Raw genomic sequence first — 17879 nt, forward strand, 5'->3', positions numbered from 1 at the left:
AATTATCAGTGAACTTGTTTTTCCAAGACATTACTAAAAAAAATACATTTCCCCCCGTAAACCTCTTTTGCATTTTTTACTTATTGAGGTTAGATAGATTACACATTGCATCTTCCTCCCAGTGAACCCATGCTGGTGGAAATATCCGTACTAATACAATTAAAACTTCTATAAACAGACAGTGAGGTAGGGCAGGTTCCCACAGGAATCTGATTGGCACTGTTAGAGCACTACCGACAATCTCTTCCCCAGCCTCCTGGTGTACTCACTTCCCCCAAATCCGCTCCACTTCCCAGTGGGGAGGAGTTGCAGTGGACCACGTGGCCACCCACTCCCCACCGGGGGTGGGGGACTCTGTCCCCCGTTGCCTGGGGGATCCCGGCCACATCAGAGTCGTGGCCGGGGCCGTTTAAACAGAGGAGCGAGCCAGAGGACTTCCTCTTTGGCTGTTTGACCTTGTGTGGGGGAGGGGAGGTGTGGCCATCACCTGCCCCTCCATGCTTAAGGGTATTCTGTTAAAGGAACCCGGGGGTGTTGATCTAGTCTGAAGCCCGGCTGGGGGGCTAAGGCCTTGACACGACCCCGACGGGAACACCAGGGGGAGCTTGAGTTGGTTCGCATCGACAGGGCTCTCCCTACCAGTGGCTTACCCTTACTGGACTTCCTGCACAATGGGCAGGAGTCAGATAGTCAGGTCCAATCAATGCCTAAGCCAATACTGCTCACATTCTTTAATTTCAATAAAGTTGTGGCCAAAATTTGCCCAATAACATAAACCTAATATCCGTGTTTGGGATGCGGGTGGCGCTGTGGGTAAAAGCCTCAGCGCCTAGGGCTTGCCGATCGAAAGGGCGGCGGTTCGAATCCCCACGGCAGGGTGTGCTCCCGTTGTTCGGTCCCAGCGCCTGCCAACCTAGCAGTTCGAAAGTACCCCCGGGTGCAAGTAGATAAATAGGGACCGCTTACTAGCGGGAAGGTAAACGGCGTTTCCGTGTGCGGCTCTGGCTCGCCAGAGCAGTGATGTCACGCTGGCCACATGACCTGGAAGTGTCTCCGGACAGCGCTGGCCCCCGGCCTCTTGAGTGAGATGGGCGCACAACCCTAGAGTCTGTCAAGACTGGCCCGTACGGGCAGGGGTACCTTTACCTTTACCTTTAATATCCGTGTCCTTGTGTGAGTTATTTCCAATGAGGGGGTGGCTGCAGGATCTCAACACGCAATCGTTCTGCTTGCTCTTTTCTGTACTTTCCCCAGCTTGGAAATGTTTTTTTGCATACATTGGCCTGGGGGCAAGAGAGGTTGCCACTTTGCCCAAAGTAGGCAGGTTTAGGTCTATTCAAGGCCTTGCAGGGGTGCCAACTTGAATTAAATGGGGGGGGGGACAGGTAAGACCCGCCCCACATAATCAATCACATGACATAGTGCATACACCCCATTTGAATGGCAATGTCCATCAACTTGGGAGGGGGGGCTGACCCCCTCAAATATTTTATTGGGGGAGCCAAATACCCCTCAGCCCCTACAGCAGTGATGGCAAACTTGGTCCTCTAGCTGTTTTGGGACTACAACTCCCATCATCCCTAGCTAGCAGGACCAGTGGTCAGGGATGATGGGAACTGTAGTCCCAAAACAGCGGGAGAGCCAAGTTTGGCCATCACTGCCCTAGGAGTTGGCTCTCATGAGGCCTTGGGTGGGTGAAGACCCATGTGCACAATGTCTTCAGTTTTTTGACAGAAGAGAGGCGGGTTATAAATAAAAATAGCATCCATAGATTCTATACACATTTCCCTGAGCTCCTTGGGGCTTAACCGGATGTAGTTGTGCCTAGGAGAAAGCCACTGAAGGAGATAAGAGCTGATGATGATCTCATTGACTTTGTGAATTTAGGGAATGGTTTGTTTCTGTCTTCAGTTTCTTAAGATGCCTTGTCAGCAGTTGGAAGGTTTTCCCTGTGATCATCATTTATTGAGGAGCTTATGCACTGCTGGCAAGACAAGTCGATGACATGTAATGTTTAAAGCGGGGAGCCAGGGTGGGGGGCAGCAGCTTGCTTTCGTGAGTTGCTGCTAGATTGTAGGGACAGCTCTTGAATTGCTGGGAAGAATGTCCTGGAAGGATCTGAAAGAGCTCAAAGACACTGCCCAGTTACGTAAAGCTTTTTACCATCATCATCGTTTGTTGTTTAAATGTATTATCTGGTAGAGAATGAAAAGCATAATGGATTATCAAAAAGAGGTACAAAAATCATAACAGTTCAAAATGAAAAGAGGGGTCAGATTTTTCCTTTTAAAAAGCATATTGATTACAGTGGTACCACGGGTTACAGACGCTTCAGGTTACAGACGCTTCAGGTTACAGACTCTGCTAACCCAGAAATATTACCTCGGGTTAAGAACTTTGCTTCGGGATGAAGTGGCAGTGGGAGGCCCCTTTAGCTAAAGTGGTGCTTCAGGTTAAGAACAGTTTCAGGTTAAGAGCGGACCTCCGGAACGAATTAAGTTCTTAACCCTGTAGCCTTGAAGAACCACTGTAATATTATATGGAAAGTCTTACCTTCACATGAAAAAGGCTATTTGTTTCCTCCAATGCACTGTTACTGCTAAACACAATGAAAGTATAGTGCTGCTACTAAAAATTCACACACACACATATACATATATAGGTAAAAGTACCCCTGACCATTAGGTCCAGTCGCGGACGACTCTGGGGTTGCGAACTCATCTCGCTCTATAGGCCGAGGGAGCCGGCGTTTGTCCACAGACAGCTTCCAGGTCATGTGGCCAGCATGACTAAGCCGTTTCTGGCAAACCAGAGCAGCGCACGGAAACACCATTTACCTTCCCGCCAGAGCAGCACCTATTGATCTACTTGCACTTTGACATGCTTTTGAACTGCTAGGTTGGCAGGAGCTGGGACTGAACAATGGGAGCTCACCCTGTTGCGGGAATTTGAACCACTGACCTTCTGATCGGCAAGCCCTAGGCTCTGTGGTTTAGACCACAGCGCCACCCCTGTCCCTACACACACGCGCACACACACACACACACCAAAAAGATAAATCATCTTAAAAGGAATAAAATACAGTGGTGTCTCGGGTTACATACGCTTCAGGTTACATATGTTTCAGGTTACAGACTCCGCTAACCCAGAAATAGTGCTTCAGGTTAAGAACTTTGCTTCAGGATGAGAACAGAAATCGTGCTCCGGCGGTGCAGCGGCAGCAGGAGGCCCCATTAGCTAAAGTGGTGCTTCAGATTAAGAACAGTTTTAGGTTAAGTACGGACCTCCGGGACGAATTAAGTTCTTAACCCGAGGTACCACTGTATGTCATTTATATGTTTACACATGAAATATAAATATAAATATGGCATTTTAGCCAATGCTAGTTCTGCTCAGACAAGATCCATTGAAATTAATGGGCATTACTAAAACCCATCAATTTAAGTGGGTCTGTTCTAGAACTTAGATGGATATACAATGCCATTGTGTACAAAAAAATCAGTTGTGGTTTAAGAAGTGCTCCTATTATTTTTTTCCCAGCAGTTCCAGATTCCATGAGTGGATGGGCGGGGGGCGGGGTGGGACTTGTTCATATACTTTGATGTCTCTTTCACAATATGTTAGCTTTGTCAAGAATGCTTTATCCTATACACTTTTATATGTGAGTATTACATGCAGTAAATCTTCCCTCGCCTTCTAATGAAGGAAGGATTCGTTTCCTACAATGTTTTTCCAATATTGATGCAAACAGATATTAAGAAATTACCAATTAATGCTTGTTCAACTCTGTAGTTTTAATATGCCTCCAAAGTAATATGAGCAAATCTAATGGCAGAACACAGGCATTATGATTTTATGACTGTAATGGCTTTCGGGTGAAATTCTTTACATCTCTGCGTGCCCACTGGATTCGTCATAGATCTGCGTCACAACAGCACTTTGCAATGGGAAACTCCACGGCTGAGCAACAAGATTGAACTTGCTCAGCTCCCTTAAGGTGCTCTCCTGAATTAAACTGCTGTTTAGTGAATAAAGCAAGAGTTGCCAGGGGGCTTTTTTGGGGGGCCAGGGGGCACATTTGAAATTTTGAGAAAAGTATCGTGGGTGCCAGTCACAAAATGGCTGCAAAGGGGAGGGGCAGTTGCATGACATCACGCAAAATGGCTCCCATATCTATGAGTAGGCAAAGAGGCAGGAACACAGATTGATGCAGGCCTGCCAACTGCATGAACTGCCACCCAATCATTTCAGGGAAAAGACACATTAACACACACACTGCCCCTCTGCCTTGGGCCATCCCCTTATCTGCTCTGAAGGGTTGTGGGGTGGCAGGGACTTATGGAGCCCCCAGAACAGATTTAGTGGGGGGGGGGGGTTTCAGGGTGGAGGAGTGGAGGAAAAAAACTTGTGCAAATAGGCCATTTTTGCCCACACAATGCGCTACTCAAAGCTACAATGAACACAGCCCTGTCACTTTATAAATACAGTATACAGTGGTACCTCGGTTAAGAACTTAGAATCATAGAATCATAGAGTTGGAATAGACCACAAGGGCCATCGAGTCCAACCCCCTGCCAAGCAGGAAACACCATCAGAGCACTCCTGACATATGGTTGTCAAGCCTCTGCTTAAAGACCTCCAAAGAAGGAGACTCCACTACACTCCTTGGCAGCAAATTCCACTGTTGAACAGCTCTTACTGTCAGGAAGTTCTTCCTAATGTTTAGGTGGAATCTTCTTTCTTGTAGTTTGGATCCATTGCTCCGTGTCCGCTTCTCTGGAACTTAATTCATTCTGGAACTTCGTCCTTAACCTGAACCTTAACTCTGGAACTTAATTCATTCTGGAACTCCATTCTTAACCTGAAACTGTTCTTAACCTGAGGTACCACTTTGGCTAATGGGGCCTCCCGCTGCCGCGCGATTTCTGTTCTCATCCTGAAGCAAAGTTCTTAACCTGAGACTCTATTTCTGGGTTAGCCGAGTCTGTAACCTGAAGCGTATGTTACCCAAGGTACCACTGTACTTCTTTTTCAGTCAGGGCACAGTTAGAGCACAAGAAGGGAATTGGATCCTGCTAGTGGGCTGGATCCTTCTCTCCCTATATTTGACTGCTGAGAAGGGGTTGTAATATTCCTGATGGGGAACTCCCTAGTGCAGCCCATTATGGTAGGGCCAGTGTCAAGCAGCTGATCGGTGCTGCCAGTGAGCCCTGCTTGCAAAAGGGAGCAGCCAGGAGCTCACTTCAAGCTATCAATGGTTTCTTTGTCTCTCTCCACACCATCCCATTGCTGTGTGTGTCTGCAGCCACCAACTAGCAAATCTTTCCCTCATCTTAAAAAAAGCAATGTAGTTCATTCAACAGCTGGAAGCTTCCAGGCGGTATATGAATCAATAAGGCAGGGCAGGGGGGCCCAAACTGGTCAAGTTGCTTTTCAACGAGGTGTTATATACAAGGTGCTAAACTGGAGCAAGGCATTATTTCAGGCACTCGTCGTCTCTGAATGGTGGGGTTTAAAAATCATGGAAGAGAAGTGAGAGGAGGAAGAAGAAAATAGCATTTTCTTGGAAGTTTTTAAGAAGAGATAGGTTAGCTATCTGTCACGGATGACCCCTGGGGTCCCTTCTAACCCTGCAATTCTATGGTTCTGTGACTCACTGGCAGTTATTAACCAAAGACTGAATGGGCATCTGTCATGGATGCTTGAGTTAAGATTCCTGCGTTTGAGCTGGTTAGACTAGATGGAGCCCCTTCCAACTCTCCCATTCTATGATTCTATCTGGGCCGGCCAACCGGGAGGCTTCAAACAGCCAGCCAATCACAGCAGCAGATTCCACACCTCTCTTTGCTCTAGTTGCTCAGTACACAGTCCCATGGGATGCTGTGTTGCTGAAAGCCAGAGGCCCCACGATAAGATTATTCCTGCAGTGCAGGCGGGTTGGACTAGATGACCCTCAGAGTCCCTTCCAACCATACAGCTGATTCTATGCCCTTGGTAGGTGGTGGGCTCTCCTTCCTTTGAGATTTCTCAGCAGAGCTTGGTTGGCCATCTGACATGGATGCTTTTGCTGCAATTCTTGCATTGCAGGGAGTTGGACTAGATGACCCTCATAGTCCCTTCCAATTTCCTCTTTCATAACACAGTAAATTCTTAGAAAGAGGATTAGACAAATTCACGGAGAAGGCATCCGTCTATAGCTGCTTATAATAATCACTAGATAGAACCTCTAGGTTCAGAGGTTGTATAGTGGTACCTCAGATTACAGATGCTTCAGGTTACAGACTCCACTAACCCAGAAATAGTACCTCGGGTTAAGAACTTTGCTTCAGGATGAGAACAGAAATTGCGTGGCGGCGGCACAGCGGCAGCGGGAGGCCCCGTTAGCTAAAGTGGTACCTCAGGTTAAGAGCAGTTTCAGGTTAAGAACGGACCTCCGGAACGAATTAAGTTCTTAATCGGACGTACCACTGTATACCTCTTAAAGTTAGCTGCTGAGGAGCAACAATACAGTGGCATAGCGTGAGTTGCCAGTGCCCAGGGCTGTGTGGAGGTGGGAGGGAGGGAAACCGGTGGAGTACGCATGCACGTTCAGCTGCTTAGCAGCAGTCACCCAGGAGATTGCAGCCGCTGATAAGAAAAGAAGAGTTGTTCTGTTGTTTGGTGAGGTCACTTCCTGGTTCGCATGGAGAAGCCGTTTTCGACAGAGCCCAGCTATAGAAGCATGCAGCTAACTCAGTTGCATCGCAGATAACTCACTTCTGCCCCCCTAACATAAAGCCTGCCCTGCCCCCCCAAAATAAATCCTGGCTATGACCGGGTGTTGGGATTTTTCACCCCTAGCAATCTTGTGCCTGGGGCAACCGCCCCTGTGCCTTCTGAAGGAGGAAGTTGGACAAATGAAACTCTTTCAGTTCTGGGTTTTCAAGGCTCCAATTAATTCTACTGGCTCTGACTTTCACTCAGACCCTTCGGAAACTAAAGTTTCCACGAGTTGTGCTTTCGGGTGTGTGTTTGTGTGATCTGGAGGTTGAGGAAGAGAAGGGACCATAAATGATGGTGCCCTTGGCAGTCGCTTAAAAATCCAAATGTGTCTACATGCCTAAAATGCTTGGCAACCCTTGTTGCCTTTTGCAGCATAAGCAAACTACTGTATTGAAATCAGTTGCGCTTACTTCAGTTTCTATGGGTTAATCCTGCAAAACAAACATTGAGCTTTAGCAAAAGATCTTCAGCCAGTTGAATAGCAACCTTTTTTTAAAAAAAACAAAAACGTATATCTAAAATCTCCCAGGGAGATTATACATAAAATGGTATAAAATATCTATTAAAAATAGCAGAAGGAACAAACTTTAAATATGGTAAACAAATTAAATTGATCAAAACAAAAGTAAAATTAATAGATATTTTTTGGGAAATAATAATGATATAATTATATGTCTGGGTAGGCTTGCCTAAACAAAAATAGTCTTAGCAGGCATTAAAAGCAGTTCATAAAGGATACCTGTCCAATAGGTTTGGAATGGCAGCTAGTAGGTGGCACCACAATGAAAGACCCCAAACTTTAAGTTAGAAATGTAAATAATATTTTCATTTCAACTGCTAGTGCAGGAACCCCATCAAAGAGAAGGGAAGAAGTATCTAGTCGCTGCACAATTACCGTATTTTTCGCTCTATAAGATGCACCAGACCACAAGACGCACCTAGTTTTTGGAGGAGGAAAACAAGAAAAAAAATATTCTGAATCTCAGAAGCCAGAACAGCAAGAGGGATCACTGTGCAGCGAAAGCAGCAATCTCTCTTGCTGTTCTGGCTTCTGGGATAGCTTCGCAGCCTGCATTCACTCCATAAGATGCACACACATTCCCCCTTACTTTTTAGCAAGGAAAAAGTGAGTCATAGAGCAAAAAATATGGTATTTTTTGCTTTTTCTGGCTTCTGTGCCAGGGATAGCCAACATGGTGCCCCTCCAGATGTTAGAATTGTAGCGTTGGAAAGGACTGTAAAGGTCATCTAGCCCAACCCCCTTCAATGCAGGAATCTTTGCTCAATGTGGGACTCAAACCCAAAGTCTTGAGATTAAGTGTCTCATGCTGTACCGACTGAGCTATTCACAGTTGTTGGAGTATAGCTTGCATTGTCCCCGACCACTGGACTTGCTCACTGGGGCTGATGGGAGTGGAAGGACAGCTGACAGTAAGAGCTGTTTGACAGTCTCCCTTGGGAGGTTGTAGACTCTCCTTCCTTGGAGGTTTTTGAGCAGAGGTTGGAGGGCCATCTGCCATGGATGCTTTAGCTGAGAGTCCTGCATTGCAGGGGGTTGGACTAGATGATCCTTGGGGTTCCATCCAATGCTACAATTCTGTGATTTCTGTTGTTACAGAAATTACCGGGGGGGGGGGGCACATCTTTAAAGTTGTTAAATGTTAGAAATATAATGCCTGAATGTATCCTTTCAACTTGACAGCTCAGGGAAGTTACCTAGCTTTAAAAATCAGATAAAATCAACTCCTTTGCCAGTTTCCTCCATTCCCATGCTATTTTGCCCTTGAAAAGGGACTCCAGGAAGTGGCCAGAGGTGACAATTTCTGAGCTGATTTTTGGCCAAGGAAAGCCTAATCCCATCACCAGACTTGCCTAGGGGTCCAGACATGCAAAGGAAGTTCTACAGTGGTACCTCAGGTTACATGCGCTTCAGGTTACGGACGCTTCAGGTTACAGACTCCGCTAACCCAGAAATAATACCTTGGGTTAAGAACTTTGCTTCAGGATGAGAACAGAAATTGTGCGGCAGCAGCAGGAGGTCCCATTAGCTAAAGTGGTGCCTCAGTTTAAGAACGGTTTCAGGTTAAGAATGGACCTCCGGAACAAATTAAGTACTTAACCTGAGGTACCACTGTATTGTATTTTGGGTGGTGGGACTTCAGAGGCTAATCTTATACCTGGGTCTTGCCCCCACATGTTTTGCCTATGCTAATCTTGGACCAAGGACTCGTCTGAACATGTTTGCCAAGGTTGAACAAGAGTAACCCCTGTCTACTCCTTCCCTTTGGTGATAAGTCAGTGATGTAAAGATGATGAATCAATGATGCTGTGCGAACTGTATTCTGGGATGTGGTGGGAAGTTTTTTTGTCGTCTGTTACGGCTAAATCTGGGTGCGGGGCTACCCTGCCACCCAGCTGGTCGGACTAAGTAAGTCCGCGGGTCCCTGCGGAAGAAAATGAGCTCAGCCGGACAGGAGCAAACTGCAGAAGATCCAAGTTTATTGCGCAACAGGTTCAAGACGAGATTGAACAGCGAGAAAGGGGTGACATGAACTTTTGAAACTCCCTCCATGTCCCAGAATACAGTGCAAAATACATCCCAGTTACATCATGAATACATTAAGGAAAGGTTGGGTTACACAGATTACATCATGAATACATTAAGGAGAGGTTGGGTTACACTGGATTAACATATGGAGGAGGGAGGGGGGAATATGCAGAGAGCTGGAGATATGCGCAGATAAGCACATCCTGAGAAGACAATGGTCCATGTATGCGTAGTCTGTCACCTGGCATTGCCCGGAGGAAAGGTTTGGCAGAGTGATTTTGACAGGATTAGGGTCTTGACACCTTACTTGAGAGATTATGGAGGACAGGGGAGGGGTGATGGAGTCCTAGAGAAATTGAGCAAATATATTGTAGTGAAGAAGACATGCCCCCCCTTCCGTAACACGTCCCCCCCCAAATATTTTATTCATTTTATAACACAACTAAACAGCACAAACAGAAAAAACAAACAATACAAACAAATTCTTATCTTATCCTTATTTTTTCTAAACATTGTTAGGTGGGCTTCCCCAAGTCCCCCCTGATTTTCATTTTACCTCATATTTAGCAGTTTACATATGCCATAATTTTTATGGTGGGAAGTTTTAAAAGTCAATGTCGCCCCATGCGGGGGGTTCTCTCGCTGCTGTTGAACCTGTTGCGCAACAATAAAGGATCTAAGCCTACTGACTGCTGTTTTGCTCCAAATTGCTTGGCTGGAATTTCCTTCTTTTACTGACCGCATGGACCCACGGGGGACTGGTACCCCGACGAGCTGGGCTGTTGAACAGTCTCTCACCCCAGAATTTTCCTTAACACAGTGATAACCTGGGTGGGGGGTGGGGCAGCCTTCCCTGGCTTTATACTTTATGTCACAAAAGAACATGAAATACTTGTTATCACCCCAATTTGTCAGAGCAACGAGGTTTTATCAATTACAAAGGAGCTCTTTGATCGCTCCTGCAGTGAAAATAGTCCTGGGGTTGTGTTTCCCTGTATTCCCCTTCTATTACATCTCTGGTTTTCCAAGCATGGTGGCTTTTTAAAAGGGCGGTGGGGGGGCAGTATTTTTCCAGTTTTTATGATTAAAGTTATACACCATGAGAGGCCCATGAGCCACTTAATGGTTTCTACCAAGCCCATGACAAAGGAACAGCTGTAAAATCAATATTTTCTGCATGTCTTGGATGTGTGTATTACTTTTCCTTTAAAAAAAATTATTTAGCTGCCATGGCTATGGAAAGAAAAATTTAAAAAAACAGCTAGGGGTTTGGAACATCAAAAAATAAGTTTGAAACCAAAGTGGCAAAATTAAATAATACAGTGGAGGTGAGGGGGCAGGAGACATCCAAGCCTCTATCTGCACACCACACATATTTTTGCTAATCTTCCAGAGCAAGCCTATGGACCAAAGCCTTTGAGTGCCCCCCTCTCCTACCACTGATGCTCACTGCCCCATTGATCAGTGGGTGGTGAGGGTGATGGTCTCCCCACCCCTGCACCCCTGCTAATGAAGGAGGAACTTAGAGGGGTGTGATTCTGTTTTCTGCTTCCTTTTTCAGCTCAAGGTGCCTTTCACGGGCCTACAGGATATGACACAGGTTTAATAAAACCTTTGAAAACAAACAAACAAACAAAAATACCTACAGGCCAAAAAAGAAAAAGAAAAAAAAAGGTTGCTGAACTCTGTCCCAGGAGATATAGTTAATTTACTCTATGGGCGGCCTGCACAACCAATAAATGATTAATGTGAACCTGTTTCCGTGTGTGGGTGTGAGCGAGATCTCCATTTTAATTCCTTTTTCTTTCCTTTTCTCAATCCCTTTTGCAGACTTCATCATCTGTAACTGCAGTTCTGTTGGGAGCACTGGCCCGAGCGACTGCAACACCACGACAGGGCAGTGCGAATGCCGGACTGGACACGTGGGTCTGCACTGCGAAGGGTGTGGGGAAGGCTATTACCCAGACCCCACAAGTGGGCAGTGCCTTTGGTGCGGCTGCTATTCCGAGGGCTCCGAATCCCTGTCCTGCGACAAGTAAGGAATGGGGTGACGTGAGCATCACCCACCACCATCTTTGTACTTTCCCTTTTGACCGTGTTTTGGTGTCCAAGAGAGGGTTTGCTTCCTTGCTGTGCAGCTATCCTTATTCCCCCGCCATAGAATTATAGCACTGGAAAATATCCCTGGGGGTCATCTAGTCCCCCAATGCCTACAATGCAGGAACCATGGCCAAAGGATTCCTTTGTAGGGAGGGGAAATCTTACTTATTAATAATTTATTTGTAGGTATTCTGTTGATTTTTTTTTTAAATGTAAGCATATGACTTACAAAAACAACAATAAAGCCCTCATGATAATATCAAAACTCAGTAGACAATAAGTAGAGTATATACAGTTGTACCTTGGTTCTCGAACGGAATCTGTTCTGGAAGTCGGTTCGACTTCCGAAAACATTTGAAAACCAAGGCATGGCTTCCGATTGGCTGGAGCAGCTTCCTGCAGCCAATCGAAAGCCGCATCAGACGTTCGAGTTCCAAATAACATTTGCAAACCGGACCACTCACTTCCTGGTTTGCAGCGTTCAGGAGCCAAAACTTTTGAGTCGCAAGGCATTTGACAACCAAGATGCGACTGTATATCTTTTAACCTGCATAGGAAAGCCACTGTTGGGAGAGAAAATCTTACTTAACAAAGTTGGTAAGGACAATATTACCTTCAGGATTTTTATTTTATTTATTTTTAATGCAGAAGTTGTAAAGATTTGAGGTGGAACCAATAAAAAGCGACAAAGAAAATGGATGTGTACCATACAAGGTGATTTGTACCTTACAAATAAATTGTCACTCTGGACTCCTTTTGAAAAGACACATTGGCCTGAACACGGATTATGATCAGTCTGTTGAGCTAAAACAGGCATAGGCAAACTCGGTTCTCCACATGTTTTGGGACTGCAACTCCCATCATCCCTAGCTAACAAGACCAGTGGTCAGGAATGATGGGAGTTGTAGTCCCAAAACATCTGGAGGGCCGAGTTTGCCTATGCCTGTTGTAACTCTTCGTTGATATGGCTGTGATCAAAATCTGGGGACAGGAGCTGCACTCTGAGCATCAGCAGGATCCATGTATTGCCACTCTCTTTTCCTGGTCATGCATCCTTGACCAAAAGAGTCTTATCACTCGCACCGCCCTGATAAGCTAATTATTAACAGAGTCCGTGTGGTAGAGAATGCGGTTTGTGAGAGGGAAACTCAATCCTTTCCCTGAGGATTGGGTTGAGGCGTGAAATGAACATTGACCTGACAAGCTGCTGTGATGTATGGCCACTGCTGCTGCTACAATCAAACGCCGGCTTGGACCAACTAATTATGGGGAGAGTGAGAGGCCGCATGTCTGTTTATAGCGGAATCTCCTTTGTATTGTACACTGTCCAGGTTTCATCTCAACATCCTTTGACACCTCTTGCCTATATTCTCTTTTTATGGTTAGGAGATGTTTGTTTTGGGGTGTGTGTGTGTGTGTTTGTGGGTTTTTTGGAGTTAGACAAGCCACCTTTTCTACTAATTCTTTCAGAATAAGATAATTAGATAAGCATTCTCTCCCCTCGAGGGTGTGTCTGGCACCTTCATTGTATAGCTTTCGTTGTATGCTGGGGGTACCCTTCTTTACTCTGGCCTTTTCACACCTGATGCATATGTATTCATGCATGTATGTCTTCTATTCTACATCCCATTAGTCTAAGTTATTATTATGATGCAAAGGTCTGGGGAAAGCTTTCAGATTCCATCGTTATTCCCCATTCTTCTGACTGTAAGCAGTTTCAACTGATTTTGATACTGGATTTTTATGTGGTATTTTTGTAATTCCCCCACCCCACCCATTATGGTGAGAGGCTGGTAAGAAATCTATTTGTTGATCATGCAGCCTGTGTGACTTTCATTTATTTTGAACTGCAGTGTAGTTGTAAATCTTGATGTGCAGGAGATAATGTCATGCCCTATAACCACATTTCCAAGAAGAGTCCACAGGAAGAAGTGGTTGGTCCATTATTATCTTTCCCCCAAAAGCAGAATGAGGTCATATAATATCCAGTTTATTAGGATTTGCAAACTGCAGTCGTGTGCCAAACTTCCTGGTGGGGTTCACCTCCAACTGCATAGGCCAGGGGTAGGCAACCCAAGGCCCATGAGCCAGATTGCCAATTGCCTTCTCAGTCCGGCCCGTGGACAGTCCGGGAATCAGCATGTTTTTACATGAGTAGAACGTGTGCTTTTATCTAAAATGCATCTCTGGGTTATTTGTGGGGCATAGGAATTTGTTCATATTTCCCCCCAAAATATAGTCCGGCCTACCACATAGTCTGAGGGATGGTGGACTGGCTCACGGCTGAAAAAGGTTGCTGACCCCTGGCATAGGTTCATCTTGGAAAGCACATTGAGTTTTACAAAACCTGAAATATCCAGCTTTTAATTAGAAGCACAAACTATCTTGCCAGTAAGTGTTGTTTGTTCTGCTGGCATGAAATAGGAAGCCCATCAAAGGAAAGAGGTATCTAGATGCTGCTTGATTATTTTTCTAATTCTCTGACTTTATGCAAATTTGTCATAAAGAAACTTGAAAGCCTCATTATCACCTTATACACTTCCAAGAGCAAGGAGAGTCCAGCTGTTCCCTGGTTCTCCAGTACATCATATTCATTGCTCCTGGAACTGCATTTGTCTTTGTTCTCGCTCCACTATATCACCGCTTTAGAGACTTATACCCTTGCCCTTCCTAATGCTCATGTGCTACTCAAAGTGGCTTAGATTAGAATAATTAAAATACAGCGTTGCCGTGCTAAAACAACAATCCCAACTCCTCCTGGTGGTGGAGCATTAAAACTGTTAGTAAAGCTAAGTAGGGTCCGATATGATTTTAGAATTGGATGGTGGATTTTGTTTTGAGATTCCTGCATTAGGTGACGCTCGGGATCTATTCCAACTCTATAAATTCTTTGATTCTGTGAAAGCAAACAATGGCGGGAAGGTGGGTGGGTTTCTGACCTTGCAGTTATACATACTCTGAAAGGCTTTACAGTGGTACCTCGTGTTAAGAACTTAATTCATTCTGGAGGTCCGTTCTTAACCTGAAACTGTTCTTAACCTGAAGCACCACTTTACCTAATGGGGCCTCCTGCTGCTGCCGCACTGCCAGAGCACGATTTCTGTTCTCATCCTGAAGCAAAGTTCTTAACCCGAGGTAATATTTCTGGGTTAGCCGAGTCTGTAACCTGAAGCGTCCGTAACCTGAAGCATATGTAACCCGAGGTACCACTGTATTACAGTTGGGAAGAATGAGGGCATGTATCAAGTGTGGGGAACTGTTTTCAGCCCGAGGGCCACATCCTTTCTGTGCAACTTTCTGAGGGCCACATGCCAGTGATCAAAGGTAAACATGTACATTTTGCCTTTGTGCAGTTGGATAGTTTCTACACTCACTCTGGATACTCACTGAGGCAAGAGCCCCCACTGAGGACACGCTCCAGTCCAGAGGCACCGACATGGGCCCCAGACTGTGGGTGCCCAGTGGCACGTGCGACACGACGTGACATGATGTCATGTTGCACACGCACGTGCTGCTCAGCCTCCACCCGTCACCGTTCTCCAGTGCCGTGACAGCGACGAGGCAGGGGCCTCCAACTCCCTCGCAGAGCCTCTTTTGGGGCCTGCTGTGGCTGCAGATGCACCCCGGAATCACATCCGCAGCTGCAGCGCACCCCAACAGAGGCTCCACTGTGCGGCAGAGTTGTATCCTGAGGAGAGTTCAAAGGGCCACACTAAGGGGCCTAGGGGGTCTGGATTTGGCCCTCAGGCCCAAAGTATTTACCCTGCCCCCAGATTTAAAGTTGATTACAGTTGATGGAGGGAGAGGACATATGCAAACACATCAGGAAGAACCTTCTGGCAGTAAGAGCTGTTTGACAGTGGAACAGTCTCCCTCCGGGGGTTGTGGGGTTGTGGACTCTCCTTCCTTGGAGGTTTTTAAGCAGAGGTTGGATGGCCATGTCTTTGCTGAGATTCCTGCATTGCAGGGGGTTGGACTAGATGACCCTCGGGGTCCCTTCCAACCCTACAATTCTGTACAGTGGTACCTCGCAAGACGAATGCCTCGCAAGACAAAAAACTCGCTAGACGAAAGGGTTTTTTGTTTTTTGAGCTGCTTTGAAAGACGATTTTCCCTATGGGCTTGCTTTGCAAGACGGAAATGTCTTACAAGTTTGTTTCCTTTTTCTTAACACCGTTAATACAGTTGCGACTTGACTTCGAGGAGCAACTCATAGAACGCGGTGCGGTAGCCTTTTTTGAGGTTTTTAAAGACTTTGGTAATTTTTGAAGCTTTTCCAAAACTTTCCCGACACCGTGCTTCGCAAGACGAAAAAAATCGCAAGGCGACAAAACTTGCAGAACGAATTAATTTCGTCTTGCGAGGCACCACTGTAATTCTATACCTGCTTGATACTTGGTTTCGGTTGGGAAGGAAGACGAGAGGTGTAAGCTGGTAAGGAGAAGCGTTCATAAGCTCATCTTCCTTCAGCCCCCGGCCTCAAGTGCTTTGCCCGCTTCGTGTCAGGCTGCCAGAAAAGCCCTTCCTCTGCCTGTTGTCCGATGCTGTGAGCAGAACCAGGCACAGCGCTTGCGGTAATTAACTTTATTGCTCAGTAACCAAGGAGTCGGCACACGGCACATCCATCAGATAAGCACGTCAGTTGCAGAAGCTAAAGCTCCTGTCCCTTTCTTCCTCTTGTTTATACCTCCGTCCTCGCTGTGACTCCGCTTTCCTTAATTGTTCCAGCCTTTTCTCGACTCTTGGTTCCTGTGCTGAGAGGGAGGGAGGGGAAGGAGCCAAATCAGGACTGTACAGTGGTACCTTGGGTTACAGACGCTTCAGGTTACATACGGTTCAGGTTACAGAGTCCACTAACCCAGAAATAGTACCTTGGGTTAAGAACTTTGCTTCAGGATGAGAACAGAAATCGTGCTCCAGCAGTGCGGCAACAGCAGGAGGCCCCATTAGCTAAAGTGGTGCTTCAGGTTAAGAACAGTTTCAGGTTAAGAATGGACCTCCGGAACGAATTAAGTTCTTAACCCGAGGTACCACTGTATTGCAGAGCAGGAGACACAGCCCCTGCTCTTTCGGCATCTGTGGCTACCTTAAGCCTCTCCACCCTCACTCTCTGCTGATGGTTCCTCCCTGGTCCCATCAAAGGCCCCACTGGTGCCCCCTGGACCACGGGCTGCTCCCACTCTTCCTCATCCAGCCAGTCCCGGACACTTTGCTCCAAGGATTCTGGTTTCCTCAACAAACAGGGCCTCACCCACTCTCCAAGTAAATGGCGTCTTTGCACAGCGCAATTAAATTTGCTCAGCTGCAAGAAAGGCAGTTGTGGAAAATGAATGGTTTTCTATTTGCTTCTGTTTGTGCGCAAGTGCCCTTGAGACCAAGACCCAGGCAGGAAGGGGGTGGGGGAGAGTCCAGCTCCATCGACCCTCCAGCCTGCCTCTTCCATGGGAACGGACAGATTGCACCCTGAATTGTTGTTGCTTTTTAAAAAAAGAGATTGGTTTGTGCGGCTGGACTGAAAACAAAAATGAATGAAGTTTTAATTTGTGTGTGTATAAAGCTTCTTATTCCTCTTTTTAGAATAGCAATAATGCGCCGTTATGGTTCCTCCTCCCTCTCCCCTTGACCAAATAAATAATTTCCCTCTCTGACCCCTATGTCTCTACATGCACATATAGGTCACCCTCTATGCCAGCCGCAAACTCCTTTGCTGTGCATGGATCCTTGCACAGATGGAACAGATCCATCCACTTGCATGGAATTTGTCACTGTGTTCCATTTCCATGAGGGTAGCCTCTACTGTCAGGGAGAATGAGAGTCTCAAGGAAGCAGTGCAGTTGTTAGATGTGGGACGAACAACTATTACAACTATTGCACCCTCTTGAAAGATCTTACAAGCAGGAGTGAAGCACCACCTGAGCGCATGATTTCGGAAGAACGAAATGATACTTCTTGATTCAGAAATGTTATCCAACTTTAATTGACAGAGCCAAGGGGAACAGCAGCAACAAAAGCTAAGCAGGGTCCAGTATAGTTTCAAATTGGACAGGGGATCATTCATTGAAGAGGATTGGAATACTCTTGGGATCCCTTCAGCTCTTAATAATAATAATAATAATAATAATAATAATAATAATAATAATAATTTATTATTATTTGTACCCCGCCCATCTGGCTGGGTTTCCCCAGCCACTCTGGGCGGCTTCCAACAAAGATTAAAAATACATCAAAATGTCACACATTAAAAACTTCCCTGAACAGGGCTGCCTTCAGATGTTTTCTAAATGTCAGGTAGTTGTTTATCTCTTTGACATCTGATGGGTGGGTGTTCCACAGGGTGGGCGCCATTACCGAGAAGGCCATACAGTTCTATGGTTCTATTAATCACCCTAGTAATAGTCAGGGCCAGAATGAACTAAATAGTTGTGCCAGCAGAAGCTAGGGCAACAAATCCTGCTAGCACAATGGGGCT

At 46.0% G+C, this 17879-nt stretch overlaps 1 protein-coding gene across 1 annotated transcript in view; it reads left to right on the forward strand.

The window, feature by feature from the left end:
• The window catches only part of MEGF9 (multiple EGF like domains 9), an 82582-nt gene that overhangs the window by 48402 nt on the left and 16301 nt on the right, over positions 1-17879 (forward strand). Inside the window, exon 2 of the mRNA XM_077922752.1 lies at positions 11141-11345. Within this exon, the coding sequence (XP_077778878.1) occupies positions 11141-11345 (205 nt within the window). The remainder of the gene's footprint in view (positions 1-11140; positions 11346-17879) is intronic.

This window comes from Podarcis muralis, chromosome Z (genome assembly GCF_964188315.1).
Source record: "Podarcis muralis chromosome Z, rPodMur119.hap1.1, whole genome shotgun sequence".
NCBI classification, from domain to species: domain Eukaryota; kingdom Metazoa; phylum Chordata; class Lepidosauria; order Squamata; family Lacertidae; genus Podarcis; species Podarcis muralis.